The sequence below is a fragment of the Sceloporus occidentalis genome, unplaced genomic scaffold (assembly GCF_023333645.1).
Source record: "Sceloporus occidentalis isolate IW3139 unplaced genomic scaffold, rSceOcc1.0.p SCAF_1, whole genome shotgun sequence".
Lineage (NCBI taxonomy): Eukaryota > Metazoa > Chordata > Lepidosauria > Squamata > Phrynosomatidae > Sceloporus > Sceloporus occidentalis.
This window is the reverse complement of record NW_028316981.1, coordinates 299,969,218-299,982,757: the sequence shown is the minus strand read 5'-3', so window position 1 is coordinate 299,982,757 and position 13,540 is coordinate 299,969,218. Positions and strand designations below refer to the sequence as shown.

Genomic DNA, 13,540 nt, shown 5'->3' with positions numbered 1-13,540 from the left:
GCAAAAAACCAAATCCAGTGTATTACCCGCAAAATGCGTTGGACCCGAGATCAGCTGGGACAGGCCCATGGCCGTCATGGTATCCATGAATTCCCGAGCCGCACCGGGTGGAACATAGTTGGCCGCGAAGGGGATGTTGAAGTCACCCAGGACAAGCAGCCTGGGTGTTTCCAGCATCAGCTCCGCAACCAACTGTGTCAGCTCATTAAGGGAGTCCGTTAGTGCACGGGGTGGCCGGTACACCAACAGAATCCCTAGACTGTCTCTAGCCTTCAGGGTCAAGTAAATACACTCGATAAAGGAAGTTTGACGGATGTGGTTCCTGGTGAGAGACAAGGTGTTCTTATGTACCAAGGCCACACACACCCCCGCCCACCTAACCTGGTCTGGTCCTTCACCGAAAACCCGGCAGGGAGGGCCTGTGCCCACACAGCGTCTCCCTAAGGCCCAAGCCAGGTCTCGGTAATGCAAGCCAGGTCGCAATTACTATCTTCCAACAGATCGTGGATAATGTGGGTCTTGTTGTTAATCGACCTGAATCCCATGGAGAGCTACAAAGAAAGCTCTTACCTCAGTCTATCACTTGCAACTTGTGGAGAGATAAATTGGAGCAGCAAGGATCCAGTATTCCTCCTCTCGCATGTTTATTTAAAACACTTTGGGACACCTCATCTAGTTCCTGTAATATGTAGTAATGCTTCCTATGCCGGCTAGCCTGTATGGCTAAGATCCCAGGAAAAATAAGGAAACAATAATAATGACTACAGATTATTTGCATAATTTTAAAGTAAATGATGACATTGAAATAGTTCAAGATTTTCCATACCTTGGCTCAGTCATTAATCAGAATGGAGACTGTAGTCAAGAAATCAAAAGAAGACTTAGGCCTGGTACAGACGGGTGCTTTGTGCCAGCCTGGGGCCAATTTTAGGGCTCCGTAGGGCTTGGTGTACATACGTTGCCAGCCCTACTTTCAGCGCCTGTGCAACATCTTGCTGTGTCTCCATGCACACAGGGCACGCAATGGATGATGCACAGGCATCTGAACGCCTACACGGTGCTTTTAAAAAGAAGCCGTCAAGAGCAGCTCCTTTTTAGGGAGCGCGTTGGTGCTGCACTGTGTGGCTGGCGCGGCACCGATGAGGGGCAAAAACAGGTGACATGGAGCCGCCCATCTGTATCTCCCCCCCCCCCCCCCCAGGACTTGGAAGGGCAGCTATGAGTGAGCTAGACAAAATTCTCAAGTCTAAAGATATATCATTGAATACCAAAGCCAGGATTGTCCATGTCATTATATTTCCAGTTTTTATGTATAGTTGTGAAAGTTAGATACCAAAGAAAGCTGGCAGGAAGAAAATCAATTAATTTGAAGTGTAGTGCTGTATGAGGGTTCTATGGATACCATGGGCTGCCAAAAAGACAAACAAATATCAAATCTGAAGTCTCCCTAGAAGCCAGTTTAAGCCTGACTCAGACTAAGCTGAGACTGTCATATTTTGGACATATTAGAAGACATGACTCATTAGAAAAGACAATAATGCTGGTAAGGTGGAAGTTGGTAGGAAAAGAAGACAGCATTACATGTGGATAGATTCAATCAAGGAAACCAGAACCCTGAGTTGGGTATACCTGAGCAGTGGAAGTCTCTCATTTAACCTGACCTGATGGCAGTTAATTACAACAAGAATCCTAAAATGAGGATAGATGAAGGCATTATGCTTAACCAGTAGGAGGGTTAACTTCTTTACTGTCTTCCTCAAATGGGCTGAGCAGTTGGGCCAGAAAAGCATGGGCTCCTGGCCCTGGTGTTCACCCCAGTTGGTTGTTGGGTTGGTAAAGTCTCCTACCTTAAGAATCTGCTGGCTGCAAAAAATTTAGTATCTGTTGGGTCTCCCTTAACTGATGTGCTTGGGAGTAGAAGTTTTTGGGATTTTATTTTATTTTATTGAATTTTGGAATATTTGCATATACATAAGGAGATATCTTACAGATGGACCCAAGACTTAATATGAAAATTATTTATGTTTTGTGTACACTTTATATACATAGCCTGAAGGTAATTTTAGACACAATTTTTAAATAATTTGTGCATGAATCAATGTGTGAACCATAAAAAAATACAACGGTGTCACTATCTCAGCAACCTATGTGGATGATTTTGGAATTCTGTATAAGGAATACTCAACCTATACTGGCAGCAAAGAAAATATTTGTGAAATAGCTCAGCACTTTGCATGTATACTGTATTTTCTGGCGTATAAGACTACTTTTTAAACCAGGAAAATCTTCTCAAAAGTCAAGGGTCGTCTTATACGCCAGGTGTTGTCTTATAGGGCAGGTGCTGAAACTTCCAAGCCAGACTGGGAGAATCTGCGATCGCTGCATATGGTGGGGGAGTTACAAAATGGCCACGGCCGCTTCCCCACCATATGCAGCGACCATATGAAAGCAGCAAGGGTGGCGCTGTACTAGTACAGTAAAAGAAAATTCACTCACTAGGATTCGTGGAAAGAAATGACTTAATGTGGTCCTGATGACGAGGTGAGGGGGTGTCACACTGGAAGGTGTAAGTGAAGGGCAGAGCAAGCTGCAGGCGTCCAGGACGCCTGAGGTATGGAAAAAGAGCCGTGTTTGCACTACCGCTGTGATAGTCTTGGAGACAGGGAGGGCTGGGCAGGCAAGGAGAGCTGACCAATCCAAGCAGGATTTGTATACAACAAGTTTTCCTGCTAAGTACCTGCATGTCATAAGCATTTGAATTAAAATTACCATATTGAAATCAAATCTTACATTTTTAAAAATTTTATTTGGTGTGCGTTGGAAGAGGGGGTAGTCTTATACGGCGAGTATATCCCAAACTCTTTATTTTAACTGGAAAAGTTGGGGGTCGTCTTATACGCCGGAAAATACGGTAGTTCAGATCTGTCCATTGGTATGAATGAAGAAATCCAAAGATAACGGAAATTTGTCTGAGCATGAAAGTACTCATATATATGTCTTAAATGGGATGGTAATTGTTTTTAAGCAGGATGACATTATTCTTCAGCATGAAAAATTATAGTTGTCAGTATACCCTGGAGTGATATGCTGGGTACAGAAATAGCTAGCTTTGTTTCCTTTCACATCTTAAGGATGATCATAAAAATGTAATGTGAAGATTTTAAAATGGAGAACATAAAATAGTGAACGTTGTATTATCCAGATCCAAGATTCAGATATGGAAGTTTTTTTAAAATACATTAACATGATTTAATGCTAGCAAAAACACTGATTTAATAAATGAAGCACTTTAATTGTTGTATTTTTCCCCATTCTGTTAACAGACCAGAGACGACTTCCTGGGTCAAGTGGACGTGCCACTCAACCATCTTCCAGTAAGACCTTTTGTATAATATTCCTGTTGAATTTATGAAAATGGTTTAGCTTGACATACCCTAAATTATCTAGACATTGGGCTAAATGCAGGTTTTATTCTTCACCTGTGCATTCATTCCTATCTATTAAAGTAGTAATTTGTATTATTTATTTACAATATTTCTATTACTTTCCTCTACTTGAATTTCAGCATTGCATATTGCAATTATAATTTGTTTGAAAATTATGCTGCAGTAGAGTGGAATAGCACATAGGATCATCCATGGCAAAGAAGTCATTGTAATGATTGAAGATGAATGTGAAGTCAAAGGCTTTCATGGCTGGCATCCATAATTTTTTGTGGGTTTTTCGGGCTATGTGGCCATGTTCTGGAAGAGTTTATTCCTGACATTTCGCCAGCATCTGTGGCTGGCATCTTCAGAGAATGCTGACCTGGAAAAGAGTGGTGTGACCCTGGGTAAAGAGCGGTGATTCCCATTGAAGAAGAACTCTGAGCCTCTCTTCCTGCTGAATTTGTTGTCAAAGAGCCTTATCACACAGGGCTGGATGGTCCAAAAGGGGCTGGGAAGGGAACGGAATGAGTGAGGGACGCATTTTACCACACACAGAACGACGACGCCACAAGTCCTTGTTCCGTTCTGCATCCGTTCCCCATCCGTCCCAGAGGACGAGATTTCCGAGAACTGTTCTGAATAGAGGAAGGTAAGGGTCAAGCAGGGCCATCCAGTCTGCTGGGTGTTGCTGTGGAGTTTCCTAGAAATTCCATGGCAAACAGTGGGTCTTTTTGACCTTCACTGAGGCCCCTTTGAGCCAGGTCAGACCAAGATTGTTGGATCAATGTCCAGTCTACCAGATTTCAGCCCAGGTGTATTAGCCTGCATCATCTGAACACGATGACACAAGGCTAGTGGAAATACAGGCCTTTTGACCCATTAATACAGCTCCCTAATCAGCAGCAATAAATAACGGAGTGGGTGTAATAAACTGCCCATCCATTGCTGGTGATGAACATCAGCTAAGGAACAGAAAGATGGAGCCACAGTGTGTATAGCAGAATGAAGGGTGATCACATGGTGTCATTAGACTGATAACATTGCCTTTATGAAGTGCTGGGGCCATTTTCTGTGGAATCCAATGCAGGGTACAGCTGTACCATCTGTATGCCATTGATTATGTAAAAGTATTTAGCCAGTTCTTGGCGTCTTATACTTTAAGTGCTTTGAGTCAGATAAGCAGAAGGAAAAAATCCTATACTGATATGAAATAAAGCCATTAGGATATTAATTCTACCATTGATATTACTCAGTTATTCTTTTAGTCTTGATTTTTTCTAAATCTACTAGCCTGTCAGACTAGATTGGAGGCCATTAACCACAAATTCCTGTGTGGCATGATGTACCACAACCTGGCAAGCAGGTAACCTGAGAAATGTTCTGCATACAGTAATTTTGTCTTTATCAAATTAAATGACAACCTCAAATATGTCTTCAGAAAAGTTCCCCACATGTTAGTTAGACTATATTCTAAACATTTTATGAAAATAATTCAATCTCTACATTTTTCACAACAACACCAGCAACAACAATAACAACAGAAGTTTTCTAGTCTTTGTAAGGGAGGAAGACCCACTTTACTATCCTGAAAAATATGAATTTTAATTTATTTCACTGTCATTGACCATCCATTTAGATGTTACATACAGGAAAGCACCTTGGTTCCAGCTGAAAAACTTTCCCCCCGCAAAGAACAACAAACTTATGCTCATGCTACCAACACTGACTGCTTTGTTATTAAGTCCATGCAAAAGACAATATTACCTTTTGAGCAGTGGAGAACAATGATTTCTAGGAACTGTACATAGTGTCATTGGGAAGAAATCACAGAGAAATGCCAGTACATTTTAGACCATAACTCTTACTTCAAAATTTAAAGAAAACATAAAAATCAATGCAAACATCGCTAAAGTCCAGCTTATAAAGAGTTGGTATACCAGTACATCTCGGAGCTCTACTACATGTCCAAATAATGTTCCCATGGCCAAGAGAATTAGAAATGCCCTATGGCAATGCTTCCCATGGGGACCAACCCCCCCCCCCCCCCAATATGACAGGGACTAGCACTAATTTTGTGTCCATGGGGTATAATTTCCCAGAAACTTGCCAGGAATTGGCAGCCGACAGCTCAGGTCCACATCAGTCCGGGAACCACCACTGCACTAAGGCACTCCTGTTTCTCTTCTTTCTCACTCTCATCTCTTTTGTGCATGTCCTCTTCCCCTTTTCAGTGTCACTGTGGTCTAGTATTGCATTTAAGAAAGAATATAGGAAGCTTCTTTATACTGAGTTATATCACTGGTCCATTTGACCCAGTATATTCAACTCTGACTGGCTTTATCTCTCTGAGGCTTCAGGTACAATTTTTTTTCCTGGCCCTACCCAGAGTTTCCTGGTATTAATTGGTACCACTCAAGTACTTATTAGGCTTGGCTTTCAAAAATCAAATGAGATGAGTGTGTTCAGAGTGGTCTGATGAAATTTATACAGTCCTTTCCATTTTAAATCAGAGTTTGCAGTGGCGATGTTCAAATTTTGTCCACAGCTTCATAAACTATAAGGTGCCATCATGCTACATTTTTCTTCTTTTTCTGTCCTTGGTTTTCGCATAGATTTCTGTCTTCCATCTTCTGTAGTTTTCTGTTGTAGCCAAAGTGGGCAACTTTAACTTCAGGTTAACAAACCAGGATAGTTAAATGAGATTGAGTTTAATAATAAGACCCTGGCTTGTTATTCTGTCCTGTAACCTGCTAGGTTCCTTGTGAACCAGAATCTGTATTGCAAAGGCAATGCTACAGAAAGAACGAAGGAAGGACGGAAGGCCAGAGTACAATTTGAGGCTCTGCTTTCAAACTGAGCACTATCAGTATATTATTCTAGATGTAATGATATCCCATGGTTCAAAAAAGGGAGGAATGGATTAAGGAATTGCTGGAGATATGTTGCTTGGGTTTTTAAAATAATTATATCTGCACAGATATTGTTTATACTATGCCTCTGGAAGCCAAAAGCCATGGTCTATACATTTATATAAGGTTTTGTTAAAAAAAAAAAGTTCATATTCCATTATATTGAAATAAACAAGCTTCATACTTCAAACTATAGACAACTGGTAAAACAAGCAGAAGTTTGACATTTACCATGAGATGTAAAAAGTCTACATATTCTTTTAACTTTTTGTGCATGGCAGATGCTATTGAGCTTCACTGATCTTCTCTCCATGAAGAATGATGAAATGTAAAAATAAATTAACAAGCAAACACTAAAATGTAGGGACAAAAGAGAATATTTTTAGGCCCTGTCTTTCCACTGTCAGAAACTGACAATGCCTTTCTGCTCTTTATACATTTTTGTAATTTGCCTTCTCTGTGGAACATTTTCCTTTTTGCAACAAGAAGAGTGGTTGCATAAAACGGCTCAACACTGAAAAGCATATCATGTTCCATCCTGACAAATAAGGGATTTCACATAGAGCTAGCCTTTTAAAGAAAGCCAGCAAAATATTTAGCTCTGCAGGGAACTTGTGAAAAGGAATGCTTTGCGAATATATCTCTGGAGAAGGAAAGGAAAAGGTGGAATGGCTTCTGAAAGGCTGATATATATATATATATATATATATATATATATAGAGAGAGAGAGAGAGAGAGAGAGAGAGAGAGAGAGAGAGTATAGCTAGCATGCCTTGGCTCCTGTTGTGAAGGGGGAGGAAAAGCAACCATTGCAAATTAGATAAAATAAGTCATACTGTTAACTTAACAGAAACCAACAAAAATCCTGTTTCCAGAAATATCAGGTTATAGGCAGAAAATGGCAACTAAAGTGCCAGGCCACAACTGGCTTAATCTTCTGCATCCATGTACATGTACAGTGACTGCATTTCATATTACAAGACATACTGTGGCAGACAGTGAGGAGAAATCAAATTCTCTCTTACAGTGGTTCCACACTTGGGTTCCTAGACAGTTTTAGTCTATAATTCCCATCATTCCAAGAACAACATGGCCAGTTATCAAGGGTAATGAGAATTGTTGTCCATCAACATCTGAGGATCCAAGATTGGGAACCAGTGTTATACAGACTGGGATTGAGTAGGCAGAAGAGGCTATGTTTTTGAACTTTATCGCACTGCGTTCCTTCCACGCGTTCTGAGAACGGAACGGAAGGAGTAGGGATGAGTGCGGAATGAGTGGGGGACGGATTTTACCGCACGCATCCGTCCCTCATTCGTTCCGTTCCCCCTCTCTTCCGTTCTTAATCCGTTCCAGAGGGGGAAATTTTTGAGAACTGTTCTGAACAGTTCTCAAAAAGCGTCCCCTCTGGAACGGAATGGGCAGGGAAGAGAGGGGGAACGGAACGAGTGAGGGATGGGTGTGTGCGGTAAAATCCGTCCCCTACTCATTTCCGTTTCCTGCCGGGCCGGGCCGAGAACCCGGTGCAATAAACTTCATTGTGAAGTCCTTCATTTGGAACTGGACAGTGATGTTCATTTCCCAGAATATTTTCCACAACTTTTGAGAGATAGCTTAGTGTGTTCATTTGGTGTAGTTAAAGAAAGCTGTAAGACTATGCTCTTTTAATTTTATACACCATGAAAACAATGAGAAGTTTTTCCAGTAGCCAAAACTGGAATACTTATGCCTCAATGGGTGGGTTAGAAGGGTTTAAATGTAATATTGAAAAATGTTAAGTTTTACATGAAAATGGTTTTAATGGAATGTTTACATGGCATCTAATTGTGGCTGCTCCACTGATGAAATATGTCTCCAGTGGAGCAGAGCTGGGGACAATTTTCAGTGATTTCCCCTGTTAACTGCATATAAACTGGAGAGTGGGGAAGACTCACCCTGACAGATTTAGGTAATCTGCCTAAATCCTGGCAGTTTCCTCTAAACAGAGGGGAAATAGGCTAAAATTGTTCTCATCAGTGTCCTGGTGGACATCTTGTGGCAGCAGATAACCACAATTAAATGCAACCATTTCCAACTACTTAGGATCTGACTACACAGTAGTATGCCTTTTACTTACAGTGTTTACATTTTAAGAGACAAAGGCCCTAAAAACCTTTAATGGACCAATTTTAGCATGCTGTACGTGCTGTATGCATAAGTTTGTATGCTTTCCATGATTACAACTTTGATCTCATATTAGGTTGTTTGTTATTTCCATTCAAATTGGCTTGTTTGAGAGGCCTTGTATCTATTTTTAAATTAGTAGTTAACATCAGTAAGAAATGCATTCCTCAATACTGATTTTTTTTCTCCTCAAACAATGAAAAAACTTCTAGAAAAGGGTTTATCTACAATGCTGAAGTTAGGGTTATAAGTACTGCAAGACTCCTGAGAAAGCATGCTCAAATATAGCAAGTAAAATATGTGTATGTAGGTACAGCCAGGAATATAGTTTTCTTACTGCATCTTATATCCCTGCACACCTAAATATCCTCAGAGTTAGAACCAAAGTCAGGTAAAATGCTCTTCCTGCCTCATTAATGATAGCCAAATCTGGCCAAACCAAAACTGTTACATTTGCTGCTGAAAAGCATGTTCATACTCTGGAAACCCCTCAATGAAGGGTTTTCCATAAATGCAGAACATCTCTGTAGAATAAATCTCCTTAACAGAGCACCCTAAAGACATGTTGGGCTATGACCCAATGCAGGTTGAGGAATGCTGATACAAAGTATGTCTCTACAGGCTCTTTTCATTTAAACAATGCACTATGGATTTTTTTTAAAAAAATTAAAAAGTAGTCTTGAATTAGCCTGAGGATTGCAATGAGAGTTTCACCTGCAATCTCAGACTGCACGCACACTGCAGAAATAATGTGGTTTGACACCACCTTTGCTTCATACTATGGAGTCCTGGGAACTGTAGTTTGTTAGGTCACCAGAGCTCTCTGACAAAGAAGGCTAAATGTCTCGCCAAACTACCATTCCCAAGATTCCATAGCATGGAGCCATGACAATGAAATTGGTGTCAAACTGGATTATTTCTGCAGTGCAGATGCAACCTCTGAGAAGATGGCCATGTCATTTTGCTCACAGTACCTCCCCTCCTTTGAAATGTCTTAAATAGATACTGTACAGGAAAAGGGAGGTGGGAAAAGCTGGATGATATGCACTATAGACCTCTGATGGTCTCCTACTCTGTAAGGTTGTAAAAGTTACCTTACCGTTATGAAAGTTAACTTTTTGGGCCACAATCCCCAGAATCCTTCAGCCAATGTGGCCAGTAATTCTGTGAGCTGTAGTCTAGAAAAGTAACTTTTCCATACTCTGCTGCAGAGCTTCATATGCCTGCCTGCTCCCATGAAGTGAAGGTCGATCAGGATTAGTAAGTAACAGAATAGACGGAGGCTTTTCACTACTTGCCAGGCAGCTGTTCCCCCAGAAGGGGAATTTTGTCAGCTGCTTTTTTTTTCCACGATGTGTTTGCATTTACCTTCGGTTTCATGCCCCTAAGAGTCTGGAAGTTCATGGTGGTCCAACAAGAAAGGAAATACCTAATTCCCAGGATGCTGTGTAGATGTATTATGTACTTGTCCAAGAGCAAGTGTTTTTTCTGTTAAGTTGCAGTTTGAAGGTTTCTTTAAAAATAAAGCTTTGCAGACATATCCATCTGTCCTGATTTGGCAATAACAGCCCTGATTAATCCTCTGTTGTCCTGCTTTTCAGTCACATTTAAAATACCCATTTCTCAGTCCTCCTACTTTCCCCATTTGTCCTCAGCTTACTTCAGTTGGTGCAAACTGAGTTTGAAATGCAAAAGTAGTTCACATTCAGTTAACTCGAGGAGGAGCGAGCAGAACTGTGCCCTTTCCATTAGGCTCAAACAAAAGCAAACTGCTGCAGCCTCTCCTACCTTGTGTGTCCTTACTTATTAATAACCTTTGCCACCCTGATCACATTCTGATGTCGTTTGGCCACTAGTGTCCCAGTTTTCATCTGTGAGATGTTGGAGCATAGAGCTTTCCCTTTGTATCTGCTAGGCTTTGGTTCCAGGAACACCCCCCTCCCAAATACCAAAATCTGTAGATGTTCAAGTCCCACTGAATATAGTGGCATAGTAAAATGGTGTCCTTTATATAAAATGGCAAAAGGTTTGCTTTTTGGAGTTTATTTAAATATATATATTTTCAAGCTGTGGATGGTTGAATCCATGGATATAGAGGGACTGACTATACAGTCATGTAAAAGGTGTTTGCTTGTATGGATTTAAAGCAATTCTCTTTATTGGAGGGAATGTACATTCTCACAGCGATGGGCCTGTTTTGAAGTGGCAGCAACTAGCATTTTTCTGAAGAAGAAAACATTTTATACCAGTCTCTCTGCATATAGAATGAATGTGTTTGGGTGGCATTTTCCCCCATTCATCAAATTGTCTCATACCATACTGCTTTTATGATATTATTATCCTCCTTTGGATCCAAGGCTGTTTCCATACAGAAATCTCTTGGTATCTTTTAGACATCCACAATGTCCGATTGGGCCAGGGTACAGGGCTCTTTCAGATTTTTCCACTTGGGCATTTCCCCATTTCCTCACTGGAAATAAAGAATTCCATATTGTGTTTTATCATTTTGCATTGCCAGTCCTGGGGTCCTAGTTACTCCATGTTCATTTTTGGGGGGAATTTAATACATCTTTGGTGCAGCTGTTCCAGTTGATTTCCTTAAGTAGTGCAGATTTTAAAGAAATGTCTGAACAGTTTCATTCTTGGGTTAAGTGTCTGCATTAAAAATTTACAGCATAGTTGGAACCTTTCCAATTTTTTCCATCAGCATACACCATTTTATTACTACAATTAATCATTTCTGTTAAAGGTACAAAGTGTGTGAAAATTTTTATCTCATTTATTCTTGCAACAACCCAGCGAGACAGATTGTCGCTGGAGGTGGGGGTGCTGTAAATATCTCGTTCATTTTACAGGAAATCTTGGAAGCATGTTTCTCTCTTTTGCACATACCAGACACACGTAGACCCCATTTTTATTTAATGGCTCTTGATACTCAGCCAGGCGTTAAAGATTCACTGTTATGGATTTTCACATTTTATTTATAAGCTGGCATTTGCCATGGTAGGAATTTCCTATTATCCTATCTGTAAGCAATAAGTACAAACTTCAACTGACGTCATTAGGTCACTTACTTTAAAAAACAACAGTAAGGCAAGTAAACATTTATTTGCTGTTGAAGTATTATATTGAGTCATTGTCATATCTATTGTTATTCTTCAATTGGATTTTTTTTTTTTAAATGATGGGATATTTTGTCATTCCCAAACAGAATTCCAGGGGTTAGAGTCTAGGTTAAGGTAAAATGTTATTTCTTATATTGTATGATATTTCCAAATCTAATGAGAACACAAGTGCTTCTCCAATGAAAGAATTTTATTTATTTATTTAAAGTAAATTTCCATTTCCCATCAAATGGAGCCAATCTGCTGTGATCAGCGGATGACATTTATGCTGTACTGCATCATAGTTTCCCAAAAATGGCAAGGGATTTGTTTGTCCAAATATATTACACTGACTAGGGCAAAAAGAAAAAGAAAAAACACCCTGATGGCAAAAAGCAGCTTGTAAGTTGGGACAATTTTGGCCAAATCTGGGTTTTTTTATATCAAAAATTGTGTGTGGCAAGTGACTGAAAATTGGGGCTATTGTGTGCAAGTGACAATGCTGCAAGGTCCCTACATGGTAGGTACCATCTGTGTGGATTCTGTAATCAAATATGTTCTAGGGCTGCATCTGCACTGCAGAAATAATCAAGTTTGACACCACTTTAACTGCCATGGCTCAGTGTTATGGAATTCTGGGAATTGTAGTTTTGTGAGACATGTAGCCTTCTCTGTCAGAGTGCTCTGGTTCCTCACCAAACTATAAACCCCAGGATTCCATAGCATTGAGTCATGGCAGTTAAAGCAATGTCAAACTGGATTATTTCTGTGGATGCAGCCTAGATGACAAAAATGTGTAACAGTAATGATATGCTTCCCTAAACTTTCTTCTAAGTGATTCATATATCTAATTTGTTACCACAGTAGTGTAACATTCGGGAGAGGCGGGAAAATACAAATAAACTATATTATTATTATATTAAGGGACAGCATCATTATATTAGAAACAAAGGCCTGAATTACCCGTGTCTTTGGTGGATGCCATAACATTTCAACTGAGGGCTCTGTTTCCTGATGCATGGTTCTAGTCCTCAGTTACATTGCCTTAAAGTAAAAGGGCAGATCAGCGTAAGGAAGTGTTATTTCTGTTCAAATACATCTGATATCCCTGTGTCTGTGCTGATGGGACATTCTTCTAAATGTTTTTTAATACTTTGCATCTTTTCTTGAAATTATTTACTAAGTAACTCTGCCTAACCAGAAATTTGTTGACTTTCATTGTTCTCAGCGTTCATCCTAAATCAGTGTCCCTAATGATGACCCCATTCTTTCTGGAGAGGAGTCAAGATCAAATGTTTTGTTATCTCTCTCCAATTTTGACATCCTCTTACAAATTTGAAAACTGCCAATATGTAGCCACCTTTTGCTCTGGAATCTAAATATATGCATGTCCTTAATGTGAATTGATTTCAAGACTCATAGGCAGCACATGAACAGAATAGCATCCCAACACACAATGGCAGGGTGAGGTGTTCCTGAGATTATAAACCACCACTTAATCTTTCTCTTAATCATCTTCAGGTTGCTGTTCTAAATACTACTGATTTTTATTTAAACATGTTTTCCACTATGTGATAATGAGGGAATATGCTGTGTCTGTCATTTATAAATATTATTTTTGAGTCTTTCTGTAGCCATAAATAATGACAGGGACCATTGGTTGCAAATGCTTTTTTCTTCTTTCCTGGAAGCTCTCTAGGGACTGGTAGCTGATGGCTAATGGACTGACACTGGTCTGTGGACCACCACTTCACATAGCAAGCATTTAAGGGATGCTGTCTACTGAATCGTGTACAGGGTAACTCAAAAACAATGGTGCAGAACTGAATAAGAACTGATTTACCTTTGCTCCATTCTTTTTGAATTGCCCTGAATACAGTATGGCTTCCCTGCATTATCTGAAAGTCTCAGTGTAAAATGGGCTCAAGGGTGTTTC

At 40.1% G+C, this 13,540-nt stretch overlaps 1 protein-coding gene across 12 annotated transcripts in view; it reads left to right on the top strand.

The window, feature by feature from the left end:
• The window catches only part of NEDD4L (NEDD4 like E3 ubiquitin protein ligase), a 362,032-nt gene that overhangs the window by 246,208 nt on the left and 102,284 nt on the right, over positions 1-13,540 (top strand). For all 12 annotated transcript variants that reach the window (XR_016277884.1, XM_089497155.1, XM_089497168.1 and 9 more), the window contains one exon: positions 3,324-3,374. Coding sequence is in view for 10 of the 12 variants with exons in the window: in XM_089497155.1 (XP_089353281.1) it covers positions 3,324-3,374 (51 nt within the window). In the remaining 2 variants the exon portion in view is untranslated. The remainder of the gene's footprint in view (positions 1-3,323; positions 3,375-13,540) is intronic.